General features: G+C 43.5%; 1 protein-coding gene across 1 annotated transcript; it reads left to right on the forward strand.

The window, feature by feature from the left end:
• Nucleotides 1–177: 177 nt before the first annotated feature.
• On the forward strand, nucleotides 178–25,150 carry arhgef39 (Rho guanine nucleotide exchange factor (GEF) 39; the record flags this gene model as incomplete). The annotated part of the gene is given in 11 exon segments (XM_080851253.1): nucleotides 178–336; nucleotides 973–1,067; nucleotides 4,627–4,747; nucleotides 7,221–7,339; nucleotides 14,484–14,554; nucleotides 17,150–17,280; nucleotides 19,843–20,061; nucleotides 23,369–23,457; nucleotides 24,517–24,688; nucleotides 24,810–24,925; nucleotides 25,111–25,150. Coding segments are annotated over 11 exon segments (1,329 nt in total). The 5' UTR covers nucleotides 178–180.
• Between the last annotated feature and the right edge of the window lie 2,075 nt (nucleotides 25,151–27,225).

Consider the following 27,225-nt stretch of genomic DNA (forward strand, 5'->3'; position numbering starts at 1 on the left):
AGAAGAACATGCATAGATGAAAGGATTATGACTACTATGTTCTATATCAGTATCTGAGAGATGGCAGAGTGACCATCAAGATGACCTTTATTGGCATTTAGGTGTACGTGTGTTCTCCAACGCTTCCTGATCTGAGGTCAGCCTGTCTCTCTCTGTTTTGTGATCCTAGTGTCCTGCACCATGAGCTTTGCTCCGAGCCCGAGCCCGTCCTGCCCCTCTGGTGTCCGCAGCATCCGGGAGCAGAGGGAGCGCTGGGAGAAGAAGAGGAGCTGCGCTGGCCGGGAGCTGGTCCAGACGGAGCAGCGCTACTGTGCACAGCTGGAGCTGGTCACCACGGTCAGTGGACACCACCTGAGACATTAGGATTCTGTGTGAAAGCACAGAGGCCACTGGTCACTTTATTAGGATTAGGACACGAATAACAACCTATATCCAGCCATCAGTGCCATGGGGTTTTTCTATGTAATGATGTTCTCCCAACTGCATCTCACCCACGTTTACTGCTGTGTATGGTGACCTCTATGACCCATTGGCAGCTTTATGTTTATCTTATTACGCCCTTCTCCAGTTGTTGTGTAATTACCTTCCACTACACTGCACTGTTCACACCAGCCACCACCACCCACATTTCTTTTCATATAGTTTAGCATATGTGTTATATTAATGAATCGTTTGATTATCTAAAGTAACGCCAATTTATGAGAAATTGCATATTCTGTGCTGTGCTCTTGTCCACCCCACCCCAGCCCCCTGGTAATGGTGAAGTAGCTCAACTCCACACGCTAAGTTGTGAAGAGTAATTGAGATGTCAGCCATGCTGAAGTCTCTCCCCTCTCTCAAGGCCTCTTTCTCTCATTGTTCCAAGGGTATCTCTATAGAAGGTGGCTGGCTCAGCAAGATGAAGAGTCATACACAAGAGGTTCAGAAAAAGATTTAATTTTCCCCTCCTTCTGTTCCTCTTCTTTTCTACAGTACTTTGTGGAGATTCTGAAGGCCAAAGGAACCCTGAGGCAGGACATTAGAGAGAGCATCTTCAGTTCAATTAAATCCATTCATTTGGTAAACCAGTAAGTGTGCTTTAAATAATTAACTGCATATCTTCTCTGTGAAGAGGGTGGGGGAGAAATGGAAGGGTGTGTGTGTGGCGGCGGTGGGGGTGTTGGGCAATTAATAAGTGTCTAGCATGAGAGCAAAGTTTCAGATGAACTTGGAGATTGTCTGGCTTTTCTTGTCTTATGATATTCATACAAATGGGACTGAGAATTGATGTTGATCTTCTCCGAAGGCCTTTGGAATGTTTCATGTTGCCTTGGGGTTGTGTTATTCTTAATGCCTACCTCTCCATCACTTCTGTTTACTAAGGCGTACTTTTGAAAAACACAGAAAACCTCTGACATGTTAATGGATTTACTCATCTATTGCAACCTCTTATATAACCTCTATAGTTACTTTTTGTTGGAGGGTCAGTTTGACAGGCTTCAGAAATCAATGTGCCTGGGCTAGAGCTTACTCTTTTAATGGGCGAGCCTTAGTACTAATTCATGAGGCCCAGTCTTTGGGCCTGTAGACTTTCTGCTCGAGGGAAGTTTGGTACGCGAGCCAGCCGGCCAGCACAACAGAAACTGCAAACGAAAAAGCCAGAGACGGGAGAAATGAGAAGGAACAGATGAAATAACAAAATTGGCCTCAAGTGCAGCCTTGGCATTGATCTGCGAGCTGGTTCTGGAGAAAAAACAAACAGAAAATGAACTCGCAGGTGTCCAGAAGTCCATGCTGGTTAATGGGAGGATCATCAGAGTGCCATGGATAAGCTGGCTTTGGCACTGAGTTCTGATGAGGCAACACACGTTCTGATGCACTCAGGCCTCACACATCTGAGTAAATAATTACTGGCAAACGAGCAGCTCCCATGTCCTGGCTTCCAGTGGCCCTAGAGAAAACAGATCTGCAAACAGACTCTAGCCTGGCCGCATTAAATCGAAGTGCTTGCTAGATTTGCCGTTGCCTGGCCAATGAGTTTTGCCATTTTTGGAAAGACAATTCGGGAGGGAGTGAGGTCTACCTCATCAGACTTGACATCAACCCAGGCGTGAGTTTCTGCACCATTTTGTGGAGCAGCACTCCAGATTAGAGTTTACGTAGTCTTTGGAACAACAGGATCTGGAGGCTTCTGACAGCCAGGGAGGGCTTTATCACCGACCGTCTGATTGAAAATTATATTTACAGTCTGAATAATGAATCACAGTGGCTCCCTAAGGCTTCCATCAATGCAAGACTGACAGGCATCCTTAGTCTGCTCTCCCCAATGAAGATGGAGAGAGGAATCTCCAAGTCTGATGTATTGGTTAAATTGGAAACCTATCACCATGCATCATCATTATGATCAGTTATTGAATCTGTGAGGTGGTGTGTGTGTGTGTGTGTGTGTGTGTGTGTGTGTGTGTGTGTGAGGGAGGGTGAAGCGCAGTGGCACCCATTCAATTTGGATTCACTCAGAAATGGTAGTGCTCGAGTGATGATTAAAAAATCATCCTGAACTGGAGCTACCTCTTTGGTGGATTCTTACTGAAGCACTCATTGAATGGTAGAAGTGGTCAGTCCGAAACCAGTTATTTTTGTCTTCATATATGCTCCTGTAAATATTATAGGGGTGCTTTCAAATCTCTATCTCTGCTGAATGACCTGTTTTGATGTCTAAGATGTGCTAAATCAACTACTACCACTGTAGCTTGGAAACCACACTCACAAAACAATACATATATTCAGAGAAATAAACCGACTACTTTGGCATGGCCTGGTAAAAAAACGCCCAGGAAGCTACAGTCACATGCACGTGAGCAGTTGGGGGTGGGCGGGGTAACTAGATGCCATTGACACCTCCTGTTTTGTTTGTGTACTCTTGGGGTAGTACCAACTGTAATACATTCTGATTTTATTAAACAGTGCTGAACAGTAAAGGGAAAAAAAATAGAATATATTGATACACCAGTGCTATTCATCATCGTTTGGCTGTTCATGGAGTGCTGGGACCAGGCATGGTAGGAGCAACCCAATTATCCCTGACTGCTCCATAACAAACCATAATAACAAACTTGAAAGTGCTGTCACTTTACAGAGTAAGTAGCACAGAATCAAAACCATATTTGAAAGATGAATATTCCGAAAGAGTGCGTCTAGGGGGTTTCTTAATGAGAGTAAATGTGGTATGAAAATAGATCAAAAAATATCCCACATGACGGAAGTCGGTCCTTGTCACTGTCAGAGGGAGAAAAAGAATAAGCCGTCTAACCAAATGTTACACTCTGCACTGATTTTAGTTCTGAAATGAAATGTCCTGTTTTTCTTTATTCTGTGTGTGTGTGTGTGTGTGTGTGTGTGTGTGTGTGTGTGTGTGTGTGTGTGTGTGTGTGTGTGTGTGTGTGTGTGTGTGTGTGTTTCATTGTATGTATTGTGATTGTAGTGCATCACTATGTGTTTGTGTTCTTACTTAACTACCTGGTGACAATAATTAGTATTCTCTTGCTCCAGCTCTCCACGCATGATGTTTCATAGGCTGTCATTGTTTGGCTGAGGCCATACCCGCCCCAGATGTTGCAATTGCTAAGAATTAATGTGGATTAACATAATGTAGGAGGAATGCTAATGTTATCTTTGTCGTCTTCCCGATGGCCCGAGAAGAAAATTGCCCTTAAATAAATATATAAATATAATTCATAATTTTATATTTATCATAATAGCCTCTGGCTGTATGGGGGCGGGGGGATCGGCAACTGATTTTTCCCTGCCCCATGCCCTCGTTAGAACTCTCTTGGCGGTGCTGGCTTTGCCTTATTACAAACAGAGGCTACCTTGGCTTGCAACTTCATTAAAATGTATTTAAATCAACTTCAGCAGCAAAGTGCTCCCTCTTCAAGCATGTAACAACGTTACATCTCGGGGAACATCATTAGAGAGAAGGTGTGCGTGTGTTTGTGCGGCCCTGTGAGTGTGTGTTTGTGTCTGTGCATGCACGCCTGTTTGTGTGGATATTAGCGTCTCCAAGTTTGTTGAATATGCTCCCTCACAACTGTCAACACGCTCACCGACTTCCATCCGTGCGGATGCCTGTCTGCATTAGCTCTGTGCCTTTAAAGCCATTGTTTTGTTCCTGTCTCTTGGTGAGCATGTTCTCAAAGAGCCCCGTCAGTGCCCGCAGGGGGAGGCCCACTGCCTGAGTCCCACATAAACACCCTATCCACCGGGAGCAGACCTTAGACGACACCCCGCACGATTGACTACCGACAGCTGCATCTGTCAGGACTGTCACCTTTGAACTCTGCTTAACCTCCTCATTATTTTTTACCTAGAAGGCAGGGTTACCGAAACTGTGCCGTGGCAATTATATTATTTATCTGATTGCAGAAAAAAAAGAGACATGAGTTGGCAGTGTGAACTTCTATTCGCCCAGGTCATATTGGTACATGAAGGCCAGGAGAGGCTGTGTAAGGCTTAACTGTTCCCCAGTTAATGACTCTCATGAAGATCCCTGAGTACCCCGCTGGGTCTGGTGTATATATCTCATGAATGCGTTGTGTATATCTCATGAATGCGTTGTATATATCTCATGAATGCATTGTTTGTCATCAGGACTCTGTTGGCTCATCTGGAGCAGGGCAAGTTTGGTCTGGGCTTTGAGCAGTTCTGCCCACAGCTGCAGCATTACAGCACCTATGCTGACAACATTCAGAATGCAAACAAAGTCCTACAGGTAAGAGAGCTAAGACTAATGATATTATATGTGATACCCAACTGCAGATTACCTTTTTCTATGTTTGTCTCTTCATTGGCTTGATTTTTTTTTTTAAAGGGTTTAATTAAAATCTATTGTTCTGAATAATGACTTGTCAAGAAGACAAGGAGCCCTTTTGTGTGTTTTTCCTTTACAGTTGGAGGATTTAAATACGACTCCGCATCACAGTTAACTAATGCTACCAGCTGTCAATATTTATTCATGAATATGCATTCATCATGGATCTATGCTAATGAGTTCTGTTGCTTTCCCTCTCCAATTAGTCCCATCCTATTAGGCCATTATGTGCAATTTCTCCCGGAATTACCCCTTTTCTCTGCCGCTAGTGTGCTGTCTTGTTATGTCAGTCACTTGAAAATCTATTAGGGATAAACATTGGAGACCACTCTCGGATTAAGGCTGTGAGATGACACCTGCAACCTCTGTGTCTCCAAACCACAGACCAATTGTACCTTTAAATCTCTCACCTCTGTGTAAGTCCACAACCCCCATCAAGTTGAGTGGAGATGAAATAGCACAGGGGAAATCCATGCGCTAATTAGCTTCTCCGTTAGTTTAAATCCTTACACATCCTCGGTTATAGATGGCTAATCAACTGATTTGTGTTAGCAGGCCCCGTTTTGACATGGTGGCTTCAGGTTGATCTGGTCCCAAATATAAAGTAATTCATGTCTATGTTTTCGGTGTGCGTGTCTGTGTTGACCAGAGTTGTTTGCCATGAGTTTGAGTGAATGGTGTTTACGGTGTATTCCTCGCCTCGCAGCTTCTCCACTCTCTGAATGAAGACTTGCTCTGCTGCTAACATGTGCTCTTATTTATGTGCAGGAAGTCCTGAGTCTCAGTGATATTAATGTGTTAATTAAGAGAGGCGATGTGTCTGCAGCAAATTGACTGATCCCATTGATTACTGACTGAGCTACACACGTTTGCATCGATTCCTTCACCGGGTCTACATGACCGTAATTGCTGGAACATGGGGCTTTCTGCTGGCAGCAGTATATCGCTGAGAAGCACGTAGTCACCTACGCTACATAAGACCCCCACAGACCCATGCCTGCCTAAGTCACCATTTACCATGAGCATCTCGTGGCATCACGGAGGACACTGGTTAGAATCCGTCCTGATGTCATTTCTCCAGTCCACTCCCCACCTCTTCTCCTTCTCATTTCCTGTCCCACTCTTCACTTACCTATCAATTAAAGGCATAAAAAAAGCTTTAAATAGCTTTAAAAGTTTTGAATATGAACATGATCAAAGTAACTCTCACAATCATATAGATGTTCACCGCAACAAATGTTCAACACTAATAAAACTGTTCGGTTCTTCAGCCTTCAGTAGACAACTCCTCTTAGTAGGTCTTGGAATTGTTTTGTTTTGAAAAACAACAAAAGGCACTGCTGAAAAGACAATCTAGACAAAAGAGAGGGGGATTTGTTTCCTGAACACAAAAAATGGACAGCCCGGACAGGGTTTGAGGTTTCATGGACTGATGCATCTAAATCTAAGATTTTCAAATGTAACAGAAGGCAGTGCCTATAGACTGCTGCAGAAAGTATGCAAGACTCTTTGAACCATGTCTCGAGTGGTCAGTCAAGCATGGTGGAGGATCAGTGTAAGGCTGGGTATGTGTTGCAACATCTGGAGTTTTTGATTGAAGGCAACCTGAAGTCTTAAATCAAATATGTATCACATCATGCCATACTTTTGAAAACGTTTAAAAATGTTGGAAGAACTCTCTATCCGCAGACAATAAACTATAGCATGCATTGATCACACCACACTTTAACAAACAGTTTAGATTCCGATGGTTCCCCAGTCCACGCCTTATCCTTAATTGTTTCGGTGATTTCCTCAGTCATGATAGCTGTAAATTGTAACCAATATCTGATGGGTCACATACATTTAAATCCCACAGCCACAAGTCATTATTACCCTTCCATTGAATAGAGTTGGGAAGAGCGAGGGGAATGCACCACGTTATGTTCAGTCCCATGACCAGGCCAAAACAAATGAGTTGGAAGAACATGGAGGTTTAAATTGGAGCACAAATTGCAGTGTTGGCAACATTTGTTCATGGTTGTGTGATCCAAGTGTTAGACTGAATGGTGGATGCGTTCACAAAAAGCACTGAAGAAATTCTTGCAGATCTCTCAATTCATGAAATGTGAGCATATATCCCTCAAAATGGAAGTTTTCTTAAAAGTAATGGATAAGTACACTAGACACTGATATTATTTTCAGGGGCGGTGGGGGATGTGGTACATTTTCTACGTTTCTGACTATGATGGAGAAATAAATACACATTTTGACTAAAAATAATGGGATGGCCTCTAAATGTTGTTCACGCAATAATGCTGTTTTTGTTTCTACCTTAGATGTGCTTTTTAAAGTGCCAGTTAAACGTTGTCATTTCCCTCTTCTCCATGTTCAGATTCAAATCAAGAAGAACAAAGCCTTCAGGCGCTTCAAGAAGCTGCAGGAGTCGCGGCCTGAGTTCCGCCAGATGAAACTGGAGGAGCTGCTCCCTCTGCCCCTGGAGCGCATTCAGCAGTGAGTCCCCTGGGAGCGGCCGTTACACCAGTGCATCATTTAATGCATCATGTACACGTTAGTGATTCTGTGGCTGGAATTGATGCCCAGGTGTATGTGATACTTTTTATTACCCTCATCTTAACATAGGTTCATGTTACATGCCCTGCCGGGCAAAAAGCATTGTTGCGTGGGATTTGATGGTTTCATGTTTCATAGAAAGTGTATGTATAATTATTTGTTCCAGCGTATGGAAACAGAGTTCCTATTTGGAACTCTTCTGCATCTTACATGTAAACTGCTTGAACGAGATGATATGATATAAGGTTCCCAGATAGGAACATTTGCTTTTTTGTCTCACTTGAGGAAAAGTATATATCATATCCTGTCCCTGAGAAAATACTAGAAACTGAAGCGGGACTTGCAGACATTCTCACCCACCTGCTCCCTTGCAAGAGAAGGCCCCTTTTTTCTTCCTTTCCAAAACATGTGATCATGTTTCAACAGCATCAACTGCAGCATTGATATAGTCATTTTCTAAAATGAAGCCAGTGCATTTGGTTCTGCATCAGTGTCTTCTGACATCGGTGAGTCTGCCTCCTGTGATGTGACAAAAGTCCTCTGATTTGCTGTCATATCACTTCCCCCCCCCCTCGCGCTTGCACAGAGTGTGTGTGTCTCGTTGTGTTTTGAGATATGATTTTTGTTGAATTATAGGATATCAGGTGTAACAGCAAGGAAAACTGTCACCATTGGGTCGTGTTTTTCATGCTTGAATTCTCCTACGCTGTTTTGTTGTTTTTGTTAGTCGCCCTCTTCATCTCCCGAATTGTAGACTTTCAGCGACAGATGCAATTATTGTTTGAGATAGGACCTGAGCCAGGCCCTAGACTGTCCAATAACTGTCAACTGCCTTTTGTTTAGCAGCCGATTTTGTTGGCTTTAATTTCACGCGGTCTCAGTCCCCATAGTTAATTAGTGTAACAGGGTGAGAAACGGGCGGAAACATGCTTAAGAACCAGCAAAAATGACATGACATTGCTTTATCAAGCTGTGCAAGTCTATCTTAATTAGGCTTGCATGTCACCTCCACTTAGCAAATGAGATCTAAACATGAAAGAGGTAAGACGCGTCAATCTAGGCACAAAGATAATTACATTTTTATAGTCATCCGTCTTGTTAAACAGCCCCCCTCTCTTTTCAATTCACCCTTTCCACATTTTCCATGGGACTCTCTGTTTGCATTGAAGCAAAGAGAAGAGTTTTTTTTATTTATGTAAGACCTTCATTGATTGGTGCACTGCTGCATCGGTGTCTGTCCATGAGGAGAAATGCCCTTGAATTTAGCTGAAGAAATGGAAGGTATTTATGTTGCTATTCAGCTTCTTCTTCCGGCCAGCAGTGACATGTTCCTTTTCTTCAGTGCTCCTCCACTTCAGCCTTGATCAGTGCTTTTCTCCTCCACCACATCATCTCCCATTGATTCGGGGGCCTCTCCACAAAGAGACCGAGGAGGCACGGGGGACACATAATTGTGTGATGATCCTAAGTGGCGCTGTAGAAGTGCTCCGTTCAGCGAGAGCCCAGATAATAAGGAGTCTCACCTCTAACCGGGAAGCAGCGGAGATTGTTGTCACTTATCGCCTCTGAGGATGATGGATGGCTGCAGCCACTATGTCTGGAGCACTGGCACTTAATACGCAGAGGCGGGGAGTGGGATCAAAATCATTGCGCTTATTAAGAGGCTTTCTGAGGGGTTGTTGGAGCTCGCTGGCCGCAGGTTCCCTGGAGTCCCACTGGCCTTGACAGTGAAGGGCCCCCCATGCTGCTTTGAGGTGATCTTTAGACGGCGAGTAAACCACAAGTCCATCTGTCCGTCTGACTCATGGAGGTAACACTAGAAACCTCCACTAGAACGATGAAATTCATAACAATGGCAGATTTAAAACTGTAATCGATAATGAATTGCCATTCCCACTTAGCTGTCAATCGCAGCAAAGTTCTGTGTGTCCTCATTACCAAATGAAACAGTACGTTAAGGCATACGGAGAGCGAACCTCTGCGAGGCATAAAGTAATCAACACAGATTTCCAGTATAGTGGTTAAAATAGAGCATTCATTCATGGCACAGTTATAGTTAAGCTCTCATGCCAGTTAACCTAGCTATCTAACTCTAAATGAGGGAGCTATCTTAACAGTTGCTAGGGTGTGTAAATATGCCATAATCAGTTGCTAGGGTGTGTTAATATGCCATAATCAGTTGCTAGGGTGTGTTAATATGCCATAATCAGTTGCTAGGGTGTGTTAATATGCCATAATCAGTTGCTAGGGTGTGTTAATATGCCATAATCAGTTGCTAGGGTGTGTTAATATGCCATAATCAGTTGCTAGGGTGTGTAAATATGCCATAATCAGTTGCTAGGGTGTGTAAATATGCCATAATCAGTTGCTAGGGTGTGTTAATATGCCATAATCAGTTGCTAGGGTGTGTTAATAGGCCATAATCAGTTGCTAGGGTGTGTAAATATGCCATAATCAGTTGCTAGGGTGTGTTAATATGCCATAATCAGTTGCTAGGGTGTGTAAATATGCCATAATCAGTTGCTAGGGTGTGTTAATATGCCATAATCAGTTGCTAGGGTGTGTTAATATGCCATAATCAGTTGCTAAAGGTGGAGTTGTACCATGCCTATTTAACACTTACACGACTGTGAAGCATTCTAGGAGTGGGTGGGGTTGGGCTGTAAGATCAGGGTGGCAACCTACAGTTTCATGGTAACAATGCCTGGGTAACAAGGCCTGGGAACAGTGTGGGTTCTATGTCTCATGGCAGAGAGCCAAGTCTCCATTTTTAAGAACAGGATAGGTTTTTCGGAGAATAAGAAATTACTCTTTAAGATGATCATTTTGGCATTTTAAAATGTTTTGTACTGGTGCAAAGCAGATGTTTATTGGTTTGCAACTGTGTGACGAGGAAAATTCATAGGTCGGTCTGATTCCTTTTTCAGATTAGTTCTATTTGTTGTCCTGTGAAAAAAGCCAAGCCAACACATCAAAGCACCTCCACTGAAAGATTTTCACTGAGTTAGGAGTGGATTGTGAGTGGAGTGGAGTGAAATTGGTGCTGATTGTTATCACGCCAGACGTCAACAGGTCATAGCCACTCAACTGTGTCATAAGTAGCTGAAAAGGCAACCTGGAATAAGGAAAAATACTCCGGCATCAGTTTTCACCATCATGAGAGAGGGACCTGAATTCAAGCCATTGTGAAGAAGGGGTCTCTTTGATTAAAGTTTTGTGTACCTTACATTTGTTGCACACTTGAATAAACAACGTCCTAGATAAGTGTGCTGAAATGTTGTCTTAGTTTATTCTGACCAGCATAGAAATACACATCACTCCGACATTTCATCTTCAGTTCTCCCTCTTCTCTTAAGTTTCGTTTTTTGCTACACAACACCGTATTAGCTAAGACTGCATTTCATCCAATCACTGCCACCTAGTCCTAAAGCAACAGCATGAATAACTAGCAGACCTCAGCCAAACCCAATACTGCCCCATAGCCAACAGATGAGGCCAAGGCCAGCCCTATCTCGCAGTGTTTAAGAAAACAAAACAAAAACAGTCCTTAATCCAGATCCAATATTGGCTGGTATATTTTTGCGTAATCCTGCTGACAGACAAAAACATACAGCAACGAAAACATAACTTCCTGGTTGGAGGTAATAACGCAAAAAAGTCCATGTGGTGGGGACACAAAAAGTGCAATTATGGGGGTGGATATCAAACATTAATTGAATCTCCTATCGAGTGAGTGATCAGATCCCCCGTTGACTGGTTAGAAAAGAAAAAGAATCTCAATTTAGTGGAGGAAAAAGAGCGCATCATCTAAATTTGATAGCTTTCACATTTATTATACCAGACAACCTTTGTTATCCCCTCTCACAGTAATGAAATTAAATTTGACCGTAAAAATAGTTTGTCTTTCATTTTCTGAGCAGTCTATTCTCATTTGTCGACCATACTATGATTTCTCATTCTGTTTGATACCTCCGAGTTTACAGGAAGAGTAATAAGACGTTTGCTGCCTCTCCGAGCAGATATTCATTTCTCATACCTCAGAAGCAAACGTTGTGTTGAGTAATTATGCAACAGCCCAATGCTGTGTTCAATAACCCGTGCCGAATTCTGACGGCGCCTGTTGTCTCTTAATTAGGAATTTGAATTCTTAATGTGCGTATTTAAAGGAAAATAATTAGACACTTTTCTTCTTCTCGCCTCTTCCTCGCTGATGTGTGTGTAAGCAGCAACTGACCCAACATGTCTGTGGGTGGCGGGCGAGGGAGGGAGGGAGGGAGGGGTGGTGGTGAGCGAGCAGAGGCACTGAGCGCGTTTCCTATGCATATTACAAAGGATCGAGCACAGGGAGGCGTCTAAGTCGCTAACTAGGCCAGCACTGCTTTCTAATACCACACTCCTCTTCATTAGAATATCTGAACTGTTATACATGTGGTTCAGATGATGTTATTGTCTCGTTATTTTCTCTTTACTCGGGCACTAATGAGTGGGACAGGACGGCTAAACGAGGGAGTTCAGTTTACATTATTAGGAATGTGCCTCAAAAAGGCTCATTAGACGTATCTGGTTTTGTTACGTGAAGTCTCTAATTAGATTGCCTTTGCCCCCCTCTTCTTAATAAGGGCACCGCGTGGCTGGTTATGCCTGTAATTTATTTGTAACTACAAGATGAGACGAGGAGAAAAGGAAGTGAAATCATTTCTTTTTTAAAGCACTGCTTAATTGAAGTCTTAATTGGGCCATGTTTGGCTTTTCCTTCATTTCAAACAAGTAATATAACACTTTTCCCTTTTTGCTCCCCCCACATGTAGAGGACTTGTATGTAGGCTTTAATGTTCTCCACATAATGCGCTGTATCAGCTAAGATATAGCTTTGAGGATCGCCATGTAGTGTTGCTGCTAGGTGTGGGGAGCGGAGGGTTTGTTTAGACAAACAGCAAGCACAACCGCTTTTCCTGTCATGAGTTTGTGAACCTGTCACCCAGTATCAGCGCCTGCTGACATATTCCAGACTCACTCTAGTGTTTGTGTGGCGCTGAAAGGCAGACGGGCACCTGTGTGTCTGGTGAACCCCTCCCTCCAAGACAGCTCACTGAGAGGGACTTCTGTCTGCCACTAGAAGAGAGGGGGGGGGGGGGGGGGGGGAGACAGACACAGTGGAAATCAATGTCTGTTGTCAATGAACTCCAAGGTCACTCTGATGACCCAGGTTAAGCATTCTGAGATTGAAACTGTTCTCAAAATGTACTTTCGCTATAGAGACTAGCTGTGATGTCTTTTCTTCACTGTCAGTCTGGGCCTGGAGTATGTGTTTGTTTTTCTATCTGCCATCTGTCATTTTATGAGAAGGGAATCGAACCTGGAGTCACACCTCACGGAGCTAATTGTGAGTTCAGCCACAACAGCGGCATTAAGAGTTTAGGCTTTTTGTTTATCCGGCTTCCTTCTGTTAGTGTGGCATGGAGCAGGTTCCAGGTCTTTGATCATTTCCATAGCAGATAAAAGAATATTAAGGACTTAGGAGATACATTAATGGATGAGCACAATCAGGGTTTTTCCAGCCTGAGCTCTTAATATGGCGGCTTTGGCAGATATCCCGCACTCCCACCACTGAATAAACATGCTTTTTATGGAGCCACACGTCACTCACACTCATCATGTGTGTCAACGATGGCGGGAATGTGATGGGGAAGGAGGGGGAAATGAAGACGAGAGTATGGATTGATGGTGGGGGACTGGTTGGCTCTCCCTCTTCACCCAGGCCTGCTTGCTTGAACCTGCCCTGTGAAGTAGAGTTTAAAGAAGCGAGGTGGCATGTTCCTCTCACACCCCTCCCCCCTTGTCATCTTCAGCGCTGATGACGGGTGATGCGGGCGCTGCCACCAGTGTTTACGTTGCGTCGACATGACTGCAGGGAACGGCAGACAGCACTCCCTGGCATCTCCTTTCCTGCGCCCTGCACTCCCCCCCCCCCCTCCCCCAAGTTAACAAGCCTGTGTGCCCCCCGCCGTAGCGGAGCTTGCCGCAAATCGGAATATTTAAGCTCAACTTTCTTTGCCCTCGGGGAACGGCAGTCTGCCTCATGAAGGGGAGCTGCTACCCAAGGGGTGAGAGTGCAAGAGCAAGTGCTGGCTCACAAGGCTGCGCCCAGTATGCTAATAGTAGGTGAGGCAAATAAGCCTCGTTAGTGATTATTACGATCATTTGCCATCCTTTTTATGATGCTTCCTCCACCCATCAATTCCACTGAGGCCCAGCGTAAGTTGCTTACATTTTCTTTAGAGAGAGAGAGAGAAGAAAAAAAATATAGCAGGCATGTTTAATTCCTGAGGATCCTTTGGAGTTTTGAGGTCTGGTGAAATTTTTGGTAAGTTTAACGTTACACGGCAGGCTTTTCTACATCACCCAACCCTTTAATTCTCCCCCACCCCCTTCCAAGCTGCTTTTTCCCTCCCTAAAACGGTGAAATAAATAACCCTTTCTGCTGCACTTGATTTGGAATCAGCTTGTGATGGGGGTCATTTCCTTAATGGAGCCCTTTATTTGGCCTGTCATTAATAACCTTTATCTTCAGATGGTCCCACAATAGCACAATTATCAATATTTAATTTTTCCTGCACAGCAATCCATCTGCAGAAGGCTACGGTTTGTGTGCGGAGTTTAACACTGGTAGATACAGTTGGATGTTTGTGATCTTCTCTTTTGGGCAGGCATTTCAATGTCTGCCGTAATGGCCCATCTTGTGGAATCACAGTGAGAGAACAGAAGCCAGTTTTCATTTTGACCAGCAGTGCAGTGCAGTGTATGTGTGTGTGTGTGTGTGTGTTTGTGTTTGTTTACCTGCTTGTGTTTGTGTTGGTGTGTTTTCAAAGGTTTGGGCAAAATGTGTCTCCATTTGTGTGTTTGATCTCTCCCTGACAGATTCTTTTCTGTCCTCATGCAGCTGCCAAAAACAATGCCTAACTCAAACTGCATCCTGTTTAGAATGAAAAAGCCTACCTGCTAACCCTAAGCTCTGTTCTGCGCTTATTTTTAGAAAAGGGTGTGAGGCATTGTCCCGGTTTGTTTATTTTGTGTCTTCTCTTAGGTACAAGCACTTTCTGCAAGACTTGACAGAGAACACAAGTCCAGACAACCCTGAGTTTCAGCAGCTTTCAAGTAAGAGACTCCATCAACACACACCTCTCCAAACAACCTCTCATCTTTACGCTGCTCTGACGGGGAAATGGTGATTGGTTAACCTTGTGCCATTTCAGTATTCTTGTCTTGCCAGCTTCTATTTGAATCTGCAGCATTGGGATAACAATATAGTTCAGTGTGACATTCGGTGGTGCTTTAATTTTTTTTTTTTCTCCTGGGTTGACTGCAAGTAAAACTTATATTTTGGGTAGCTTACCAGTTGTGTGAAAGTAGGCTGGTCTAGGCTTGTCAGTGTAAGTGATGGCTTTCATTGTCTTATTTCTTTTGACAAACAGGAGTGTTCAGTCTCTCTGTTATCTCTCATTAGCCATTACTGTCACAGCAGACAGAGCTCTTGGAGGACTCGTGTATGGTAAAGCCCAACGTGAGCCTAAATTCTGGATGTGGATTTTGACATAATTAATTGGGCACAGATCAGAGGATATCAAGTGTGCGATATATAAATAAATAAAATCTTCAACATCAACAGAAGCTCGATAATGACTAATTTCTATCGTCAAATAAACAGCAAATCCGGCTTAAGCGCCCATGTACACAAGGAATTATTTATGTGTATCAATTAGAATCTCATTGGTTGTGTGCTGCTTTTGCTTACAAATTAAAACAGCCCCTGATTCTAAGATGAAGGTACGTATCCAAATTTGCCCCTCCATTGCCTCTTCGTCTTCTCATTAAAACAGCTTTTTAAAACTCCCTTGCTTTTTATTAGAGTGGAATAAAAAAATAAGTTTCTGTACTTAGCCGGGGCGTATTGTAAAGGGAATTATTTAAAAAACAACCCCAGACAAATCACATTGTATCTGATTAAGTGAACCAGCAGTGAGAATCACAGGAGACTTTGTTGTTGTTTTTCATACTCGGCTTCTCATGTTTCTTTTTTTGGTCTCTTTTGTTTGTTTTATTTTGGTTTGTGCCATTTTTTTTCCTCTTGTGTTTCAAGTGGAAAGCAGTTGTTTTAATTGCGGTAATTGCTGCACTTCTGCTTGCCTCGCCTTGAACCGCCATCTCATGACGCGCTCTCTGGCTCTGCCGGAGGTTAATGTTTAAAAGTTAACACTGGAGAGCTCCGGAAACAAAGTTCTATTTAAACACACTTGATGAATGAAATCAGCATGCTGATAGCATATGTCCATGGAATATGTCTTTACATTTTCCCAGTTTGTTACTGCCTCAGCAATGGCAATGGTTATACATTTAAAATTGAGGAAAATCTTCAGTTTAGTGGACCATCTCCAGACAAATGCTTTAGCTTGGTTTACAGTGTAGTTGTTGTGAAGATAAGCAGCTCAATTAAGCTGGGTGATTATAATGGCAAGAGGATGCTCAAAGCAGTTTATGCAGAGTTTACATTTCAAGGCTATTTGCTACACAGCTAAAATGCAATGAATTTTAATATAAAATGTTTTGCTTGTTTTGTTTTTTAGTAATGATTTAGTAAATGTCTGTAGTAAAAGTATTACTGGCATACTGTAATTGGAAATATTATTTGACCGTGTGTGTATGTGTGTGTACAGATGTTGAACAGGCTATTGAGGCTATTCTCATTTTGATATTCAACCAGATATCAAATTTGTAAAAAATGGGAAAGCACTTCACTCAGTGGAACTGAAAGCCAGCTATACCGCATTGGTCTCAAAGGTAGCTATACCGCATTGGTCTCAAAGTTAGCTATACCGCATTGGCCCACCTAGTTTGGGATGTTATCTGACACTGCTGGGTTGTCTATTCATTCTGGTATAATTAAGTATAAAACATACTTCATGTATGTCAAAACAACTAACAGAGTCCTTTTCGATTTATATTCTGCTGCAATGTTGGTGTTTATTGAGAACCACTTAATATCATTGCATAATGTGTGCCGTTTCTATTATACAATATTATATAGAATGTACTCAGGCTAGTTTAAACTCTTGGTTGAGAATGTTGGAAAAGTAATTGGAGTGGTTTATGTGTGAGGCCAAGTCTTTCTAATATTTGCAGTACCAGGCAAACGTTTTAGGCAATTTGTTTTAGCATTTGTGAAAAATATGAGTACAAATAACTACGTATAAAATGCAGTAAACTTAATATTTGGTGGAGCCTCCCTTTTGTCTTCAAAACAGCCTAATTTTGCCAATAGGTACACTTGAACAGTTTGTTAAGGTGCTTAGCAGAGGTTTTTTCAAGCCTTTTGGAAAACTATGGTTTATTTAGACTGTCTCTTCACATAATCCAAAATTACACTGGTTTCTGCTAGTTCCGAGCCGATGTCTTTTTTAATCTGCAATGTGGTCTGTTACCTTCTTACTCTCTTTCTTAACGGCATATTCACTGGAATACTTCACTATTTTCAAAAAGAGTGTTAATATAAAAAAAGATATTTCCTATTGGCACACTAATTTTAATAAGGATAGAAAATAACTGTCTAACAAATGTTTTTGTGAAACAACTGAAGTTCCTAAAACTTTTGCACAGTACAGTAAGTAGACATAGAGTTTATTATTCAGCTAGAAGTTGAGATTGAGTAGGTGTGCTGCTACGTCCTGTCTGAGATGTCCATGTTGATGGTTGCAGGGGCAACGAGGGCGGTCTCTGAGGTGTCCCAGCGTATCCAGGACAACGCCCGGAGCCACGAGAACCACCTGCAGCTGCAGAGGGTGCAGAAACTGCTGAAGGGACGCAAGAGTCGGCTGCTGGCTCCAGGTTAGTGCTTGTGATCAGCCATTCCTTTTATCTCCTGCTGAAGACTTGCCTCTCTCCTTCAGCTGTCTGTAGGGATGGAGAGAGCGAGAGGGAGGGAGGGAGGGAGGGGAGGGAGGGGGCAAATAAAAAGCGGAAGAGAAGTAAGTTGTGCAAAGAGGGGAAATGTGTAATTTCACAGACATTCAACAGCCTGTCTGTAATCGATCGAACGTGTGCAAAATGACTTGAGATCTGTAATTTTTGTTGTAAGCAATCGTGTCTTGACAACAGAATGAGTGGAATGTATCAATGGATCCTCTGCACTAATTGGCAAGGAGGACTGTGCTCTCTCTCGTCAGCTCTCTGCCTTTGTTGTGTTGCGCTACTTGTGGAGCGGTGGCCCTTTCTTCCATGTTGTTTGTCCCAAGGGAGATGGCCACGTGTGCAACAACAGATGAGAGAGACAGGCAAAGAGTGTGAGAAGGACAGAGAAAGTAAAAAAAGAGGGAGACAGAGGCAAAGAGGGAAGGAGCCTCGTTGTGAATGCCTCAGCCTGCCAATCTCCCCCAGGACCAATTAGCGTCTCTCCTCATCTTGTGGGCCGGCAGATGAAAAGGAAGCTGTGTGTGTGTGTGTGTGTGTGTGTGTGCACAAAGGTGGTTAGGAGGCTGGCGATGAATACCCAACGAGCTGCGGGTTGATTTCCTGCTGATGCGGATGTGGGAAGTTGAAGAAGCTTGTGCTCATCCCAGTGATCAGACCCCCTGAATTCTACTGAGAGCCCTCTCTTGTCCAATCTGTTGAGCCCCCAGCACCCCCCCCCCCCCCCCCCCCCCCCCCACACAAACCTTCTTGCCACTTCTTTCCCTTATACTTCAGAAGTTCTGCCATTCCACTCAAGACCATGCCCATCTCTACCCCCACAGCATCTAATGTGGGTAAAAGAAAGCGATGCTATACAGATGAGAGGCTTTTGAGCCCCTGAAACATATTAAGTGGCGCTTCAGGAGATAAGGAGGGGTCGGGTGGGGAGGGAATGGCAATGGCAGAGAGGAGTGGCGGGGGGGGGGCGACAGGGCTCTGAGACGCAAAGGCTGAATCAATGGGACATCGATACGCCAGACAGACTGTCTGTTTCCTTGGAGTCCTGGAAGGGCCGCTGGTGGCACTGTGGTCGTCCAAAGGCCCTGGCGTGGCTCACAGCCTCGTGCAGACAGATGGCCAGCGGAGGAGAGCTGAGCATTGATCAAGTCACCACCTAGCTCTCATGCACCATGAGCAGCAGATGAGTAAACATATAGATCTGCCTCGGGAGCTAGATTTCCTGACCACCATTTCTCAGCAAACCGTTTTTTTCTTTTCGCAGAGAACATTCCAGAAAGACAGAATTTGTTTCATTCTAATGCTGTCTGCATTGTGCACCGACTCGTATGTGACCGCTGCCACTTCCAGCCCTTAACGGTGGACTTCAGCCAGGTTCACCACATCAAAGCCGTCCTATCAAACAAAGTCCACTTCAAATTAACAATGATCATGCTTGCGGTCACCCCCATCATCCCTATAGTGCGTCCTTTTAAGCCTTTCATGATCTCTCGCCTGGCCACATGAGGAGGACCTGCTGGCTTTGTAGTGCAACCTTTAGCACCTCACAAACCACTGGGCCTTTGTAGCTGACCAAAGGTGCTCTTTGACAGGGGAAGTTGAAAGTGCTCGACATGGAGAGGGGAGCTCCAAGTTCCTGCTCTTTGAACCGGGGCTCTTGATGGTACAGACAGTCTCTCCCTGGATGTGTCACTCTCAGGCAGGGATGAGATGGAGAGGCAGAGGGGGGAGATTTGATGTAGAGTCTTCAGAGCCTCAGTCTGCCCTGCTGCACCTGATTTCCCCAAACACAAATTAAGGAGAGGTCCACATTGGCCTCCTGCAAAAGACTTTCTCTGACGGGTTGCCGTTTGACTGATTGTTGGGCTGTCTGAAGTTGGGCCATGTTGTGGGATGCTGATACTGAAGGCAAACTTATTTCAAACACACAGGAAAGGATACACTACATAAGGTTCAATATTCATATGTATGCATGTTAGTGCTAGAAGTAGACATTTGAGGAGTCTGACTATTTATTTGAGTCAATCTGAGGGAGAGGTCCAATCAGTGTATCCAATGTATTAGAGGCATGAAATCTCATTTCTGAGGACCACGTGGGACGATGTCTCTTCATTTTTACTACATATTAAACCTATGACATTTTAAAAGCAATATCACCCCAAATTGACCCCTGTTCTAATCATGGAAAGGTTGTCTGTGTCTGAGAACTTCCAATTGGATCCCCTCAGCTATGGCTGTTCCCCAAACGGCAATCACTCAGTGTTGGAGCAATTAAAGAACCGGTGGCAGGGCTAAAATTTTCATCTTATCTGTCCAAATGTCAGCATTTAATTTATTAACCATCAAATGACTGTCAGTCACCAAGAGGAGATTCTTCTTTGGAAATCCTTACATTTTCTGTCAGTTGCACACACATACACACACACACACACACACACTTCTTTCACACTTCTTGTTTCCCATGCTCCTATGTTTTAGGAAGATGGTATATCCGCGAGGGCTGGCTGAGAACTGTGCCCCCTAAAGGCATGGAGACCAAACCCAAGATGTTCTTCCTGTTCTCCGACATCCTGCTGCTGACCAAGCCCTGCGGCTCCCTGCGTCCCTCAGACAAGTTTGAGTGCCAGCGCTGCTTCCCCCTCAAGGAGTGCACCGTGGACAAGGTGTTCGGCCACACCAAGAGCCAAGGGGGCCTTATCAGTGTGAGTGTCTCCGTACTGACTGCACTGCTTTCCTATGGGTCTGAGATTCTAGACATAACAACAGTCTTAATATTTACAAACATAATGGCAACGGAAGCCTTCAGTGCCTAATAGGCAGTGGAGATGTTACCTGATGCAACTTTCATTCTACAACTTAACCAGTTAGGTACATACATTCATCCATATATTTCATAATGCTTCATGATACCAGGGGAGTTTACCCAACTGAGAGGCTAAAAAATAATGAAGAAACTGAAAAGATAACTGATGATTGTTCAGCCAGGAAGTTAAGCCATTCATCAGATTTTTTTCTCTCTCTTCAATTGATCTCAATCTGTCTCTGAGCAGACAATAGCACCTCTCCATCAAGCACAGAGCCCCTATGTTACAGGCATTCCTCCAGGGTCAGATGATTCATTGTTTAAATGGGAGTTTATCTGCCAGACTTATTATGAGTGCTGGAGAGCTTCATATCATTTCTTTCTTTCCCTGCTAATTGCCCTGATTCCTCATGTGAGGAGATAAGACTTTAGATTTAATGTGTGTTTACTCCTCTCGGCTTGATCCTTTTCCAGGTCTCCATGCACATGCTCCATGCAGGCTGTGTGACAAATTATGTCTAAATAGTGGCTGGTGATTCCCGTCATGAAAGATTGAACCAAATGTGGTGCTGTGCTCCAAACGAAAGCGTTTAGGCAGTCAGGATTTGGTTTGCTTTATCAATATTAACTTGGTTTGTGCTCCTTCATACAAACAGCTTCATGCAAACCCCAGTTTATGTCTTGCCATTGCCAGCAAAGCCCTTAACAACTTTGAACTTCATCCAAATTTGAGATTTGGATTCCAAAGAAAACTGTTTAGTTGGTCTCTTAATATTAATATTAGTTTACATGCTCACTAAGTCAATTAGTGCATGTGCAGATTGAATGTGGCCTCTTGGCTGTCATACCGTTTCACAAACGAGAGAGTTTTGCCCACTCAAAGATCCGTCCAACCCGTGAGTTTTTTTTTTATACACAATTGCGGTTTCCTTGACAACAAGCCTCAACAGGCCGTGGGTCCGCTGGGGAGCATCACTCAGGGGCTGCTGACGGACGGTGGTCCAGTGGAAGACTGCTGCCGCTGCCTCCCATTATCCATCAGATCCATCTCTTCCTCTGCTCCAGTCCATACGTCTTGCTCAAGCGCCTGTCGCCAGTACCCTGTACTCTCCAGCAGCCAGGCAGCTACACCATTATCTAATGGCAAGAAATGACATTTCATTAGCTTGTTATCCCATGGAGGCTCCACATGCATACTCAATAGCATTAGGCGTAATTTCTCATAAGGACACATTATTGATCCTCGGAGCCTCCACCCCCCCCCCCACCCCAGCCGCACCTGGACAGAGGGAAAGAGGCTGTCAGCACTCCGGGGCCCTCCTCATCTGTGCCATGAAGAATTAAAGGCAAATTAAATTTGACAGCTGGAAATGCCATGGCAATCTATATGCAAAGTTCGCAGCCAAAAAAAAAGAGAGGGAGACTGGTGAAAATGTCCCCCTTTTTTCGCCACGCACATGTGGAGAGAGAAAAGCATTTTTTATTTAGGGGGGAAAAAATCTTTTTCTCTTTCCATCATTCTTGTTCCTCCTTTCCTTTCTGTCCTCTGTCTCACACCCTCCTATCCTCTCCTTCTCTCTGCCTGTCCCCCCCCCCCCCCCCCCACACCTCCCTTTCCCCTTGCTACTTGAATATTTTTCTGCATCCGTGACAGATTCCCTTTGATGTATAAATAATCAAGCGAAATTATGTGCAGTGAGGAGGCACCATGCTCCAGCGTTCCTATTATACAAAGTCATCTCTACCTAAGAGGGTCAGATTTTTTGACAAATCCCTAATTACTACGCAGCCATAGAAGTGGAATCTATTTGTGCATAAATCAAGTCATGCGTCCCCCGAGTGGCTGGTACCTAATACTGCGCAGCGCCTATTTTGGCCTCGTTCACTGAACTCTGTAATTAGATAATGCTTTTGATGATGGTACATTTGAAATCTTAATCCATTTAATATATGAAGAGCCCCCCCACCCCCCACCCCAGCACGGAAAAAAGGCCTCCCTATTTGGGCAGGTATCAGTTCACTACTTTGCTACCATACATCAAAACTCCAAACCCAGTGGTACTAAAGATTCAAGTTGATGACTGATATGCTCTCAGTAGCTTGGGAAGATTCCCATTATTCCCCTCACCTCAGGTAAATGTGAGGGGTCATTTAAAATGTCCTGGACCCTAATTATAATCCACTCTAATGGGATTCTGTTGTAATTATTCAGGGATAAACCCTCCCTTTATTTGGGTATGGATGGCTGGCGTTTTCTTGTTTGACATGTGTAATCTTGCTTTAAAGTCTCTCTAATATGGATGAGTGATGGTAATTACTGTTGACTCAACGGATGAACCATCTGATATGAGCGCTTCAGGAGGAAGGAGAAGAAAGGAGCCGAAAACGGCCTGTCAGTTGTACAGTACTGCTGATCATTTGACTGTCATAACACCTCTGGTCTTAGACGCCAGGGACGGCGTGTCAAGAGGTGACCACAACAGTTGCTCTAAGCTGAACTACCAACATTTCTTTTCAGGAGTTTATTTTAAAATGTAACATTTCAAATCAACATGTTTTAAGATGAAACAATGAAAGTAATATTTTAAGTGGCTGTATTCTTGCAAACATATTTTTATGGAAGTAATTTCCACAGGTGTTGTGTCTTGTTTGGTGTCCATATGTCTTGCATGCAGCATTGTCATTATCTGTCTGTAATACCACTCCCATGTATTTAACTGTCTTGACATTTCTTCCAGCTCACTGTTTGTAATTTAACTGACAGTCTGCACTGAAAAAAAGTCCTTTAGAAATGTTGACAATCAGAAAATCTTTGAGGTCGAATTTTTTTCCACCCTGGATTGGGATGCCCTCTAGTGTTCATAGAGTATCATTACAGTGTGTCCACTTTATTCACAGCAGTGTATCAGATGAGCTACATTGTGCTCGCATCAGCGCAGGCAAAGCCATGGCAGCATTAGAGAGACAAGAAGCTCGATGAGTAATGATTGTGAGGGAGACAACTGTCTGATCCTTGAAATTGATCCCTTAGAATTCTCCACTCTTGAATGATGAGTCCAGTTCCTTCTGTATGCGGCGACACACAGTGACCTCTCTCTCTCACTCTCTCTCTCTTTCTATTTTTTTCTCTCTTTCTCTCTCTCTCTCTTTCTTTTTTTCTCTCTCTCTCTCGCTCTCTCTCCTGTCTTTCCTCTTCTTCCTTTCAGCTGACCTTCCCCAAAGCCAAACTCATGCTGATGTCCAGCAATCAGGAGGATATCAACGACTGGTATCGCAGCCTGTCGCAAGCCGTTGGGTAAGTGCCACGAGCCGAGGCCGGGGCCGTCTGCCTCTCAGACGCCAGCGCTCCGGCTCACAAGCATCGATCCCACCGCCAGCCACCCTCTGCCCTCGGCCTGTCACAGTAGCCTCTGTCCTCACCGCAGCCCTGCAGCAAAACAGGTTCAGTCCAGTGGTAAAGTTGGCGCAAGTGGCTCTCAAAGTAGTGTCTAGGTGTCTGGGCTAATGAGTTTGCCATGGAGAATGGAGTAAGAGGAGGTAGAGGTCTGGTCCATCATCATGTCACACCGGGGGGATGTTTCTGAGCGGAGCAGGGCCCCACTTTACTTGAGACTCACGGGAGCACAATTAGTGGTGCCCCACAGTAAGGCTATTTGGAGTGACCAAGGCCAGGGAAACTGACAGCTCAAATGAATAGCACAGCTGGTGACTCTGTGTGAGCCAGAGGTGGCGAACTGAAGGGCAGCATTTGACAGGATGTATTCACACTTAAAAGTGAATTAGTAAATTAGAGTGAGAATGAATGAATGAATGAATGAACACCGGGATTGTATTGTAGGAACATGTACTTAACACTCACTCAGCTCTGCTTGGTTTTATACACACCGTTTTTGAGTAACCTTTTATTAATTCATCTGCTTTTGTTTTGAATTATAGTATGGATTGGTATCATATCACTTACCATGGATCTTAAAATCCATAGTCCATAGCGATTGTTTATTGGTTCCGAAAATATAATGGCTTCCATTCAGAAATGAGTGTCCAGTTCCTGTTTTAATACAGGATCATGTTGTAGCTCTTGCTTGTGGTTGAGAAATCCAATCCATACTCTTAATGCACATTATTGCATTCCAGAAATCTTTATGTTATAAATTATCGACTTGTTGAGTTATCTTATTCCTTTACACTGCCACACATATGTGTGGTCCATACGACCTGCAAAAGCATGCAGTCCACTCCTCCTAGTACACAATCTGTGCAGTATTTGCAGATCAAGGTCTATAGGTCCACAAAAACGACCACTCCATTGCTTCATGACCATCTACAATGGGAGTGTTCCTTTATCTCTCCGCAGGCAGCTGAAGTCCAAGAGCACCATTGTGCACCGGAGAGATGACCTGTGCAGGAGGCCCCTGAGATCATATGAGGAGACCCAGCAAACGGCTCCCAGTGCTGCCCTGGCATCAGCCCCAGAGGACCAGCAGACCACAGCAAGCCCCCAACCACACGGCAGGAAGAGGAACATGGTCAGATCCCTGCTCTATGAATAGAAAAGCGTATAAATGCAGTCATTAGCATACTTTAAGGTTTGAGAGTAGAATATCGAGTGGTCCAGTAGGTCTCTGAGCGTTCCTGTGCTCTCCCCAGGTGCCAAGCGAGGTGGGAGGAGGCAGTCAGATCCTCACCAGCTCCCAGGCCACACCATCACAAACAGCTTCTAACGCCCCCAAAAGAATGAAGCTCTCTGATGCTCCCAAGGCAGGGTAAGGTTCTCACATGAGCATTATTGTATTTCTGTTGATTTATGTTTTATATTGACTTTCCTTCCTTCCTCAAAGATGTACAGTTTATGTATGTACACCTTCTTAAAGGCGTAACATCAGCACCAAGTATTACAAGATTTACACTGAAGGTACACAGTCATGTCATTTCTCCCATCTAACTCCAGGTCTCAGGAGTCCTCGGGTTCCAGCTGTGTGATTCTGTGATGAGATGAGAGGCTTAAGAAGAGCCGGAGCTCAGGCACTACACAGAGGTGTTTACCGAGATGTTTATCAGGTTATGACTGCTTTACAATCAGTACAAGCCACATGGGCTCCTCGGAGCTCTGAAGTATATTCAGATGATTCGTATTTTGAGCCTGTGTTTTTATAGCTGTGTTATATACCAAAGACTAGAATTGGGGGGTAAATATACTGTGGAAAGACTGTTACAGAATTATTTGCTTTTCAAATGAAATGGATCTGCGATTCTAGCACCAGCAGCGTTTAGTCAAAGCATTTGACAGCAGAACACTCCATACTCCATAGTATGATATTTCACTTAGTCAACACAAATGACATGTCTATACAACTACTTTTTTAATTCCATTTATGAAGCTGTTTATCATGTACTTACTTCTAACACAATGCTTGCCAATACTACTTACTTATGGAATACTCAAATGTCTTACGTGGTCTACTGGGAGGAAGAAATGTGTGCAATAGTTGAATGATGTGTGACAGCAACCTACCTTTTTTAATGAAACTACTCAAATAAGTCACTCCCCATAAACACTGATGACTGTGTATCCACTGGACCAAATATTATTGTATTTATACTCAGCAAAATATAGCACAATGATTTTATGTTGCAATATCTTATTATATGTGGAGAAAACAAATCTATTTCCATTGGGGTTCACTGCTTTTAAATGTAATGGGGTCACAAATCTATAGGTGCTTTTTATAACAATGTCTCATTTACTTTGGACATATTGCTGAAGAACTCTGAAAAGCAATAAATTCAGCGTTATTAATGGCCAATTTCTTTTGTCTTGTTTTCTGTTATTTACGTATTTTAAAGATTTAAAGACAGCTTTGGACATTAAGCTAACACAAATTACATGAACGCACGACGTTAACAGGTTTTTCTGCTTTTGACTTGCACTGACTTTGACTATTAACCATCTTTTGGATAGATGGCACACACAGACAGAGGAAAACAAACAATTCTCCCATTCAATCCTACTGTCCATGGTACCTTGTGCTAGTCATAAGTCCTGTTATGTGATTTTAATAGATACAACAGTTGCATCAGGTCAAATACAGGTGGTCACAGCAAGAACAACTAAGTGGAACTATCAACCATCAACAGGAAGTAAGATCTGAACTTAAGTAGTGTGTAAATATCCCCTACTTACAGGATATATATCTAACCTGAAGTCAAAGCAGGCTTTTATCCAAATCTTTCACAAGGCTGCCCTCTTTTGGTTTGTTCTTGAAAAGGCAAGTTTATACTTCATAGATCTCAAACAGATGATACCAGCCTTTTAAGAAATCAGATGTGCTGCTGCAGTGTGGATAAGGATGACTGCTTTGCTGTATCCACTAACTCCAAGTCTGAAATACAGAATATAATCTAAATGATCAACTAGGAGACAAGAAACGCGTTGGGGAAGGTGTTTGTATTGCACTTATTGAGTATACCCAGTGTGGGGAAGTGCAGAATGTTTGAGGATTTAGGTTGTCTTTTTTTGTGCCACTTCAAGACCACTACTTGTATTACTACTTGCCATAATTGCTCTTGTAGCTGAACCAGGGTAGGAGGACATTGGGCCTCACACAGGACCCACACCGCTAGTTAACCACCTCCATGCTTAAATGTCCCCTTTTAGAACTACATGGAACATTCATCCCAACATCACTAATAGAGAATGCCTTGAATACATGCCAGATTTGACAGAGTTGATGGTGGCAACAAGCAGCTTTTACCAGGTCTTGTACCACAATTTTTATAAACTTTAATATATATTTATGTTTGTACTTCAGCACTTATGATCCAATCCTCAGACGTTCCTCCAGTCGAATAGCCTAACTATGAGTAAAGCTTGGGGTGTTCTGGCTGCAGGTGAAGACTGACACTTAAGTTGTTTTGACATACAGTATTTCTAGTTGTAACTCTAAACTATACGAATGCACAGACCTTTTTGAAAGTGGATGCTTCAATCTCTGCCATCTGAGGGTCTAGTCATCTTTTGTTGATGGTTATGAATGAAATATTTAACAGCCACCAGTTGCTCAAA

Source organism: Sprattus sprattus, assembly GCF_963457725.1.
Source record: "Sprattus sprattus genome assembly, chromosome: 14".
Taxonomy (NCBI): domain Eukaryota; kingdom Metazoa; phylum Chordata; class Actinopteri; order Clupeiformes; family Clupeidae; genus Sprattus; species Sprattus sprattus.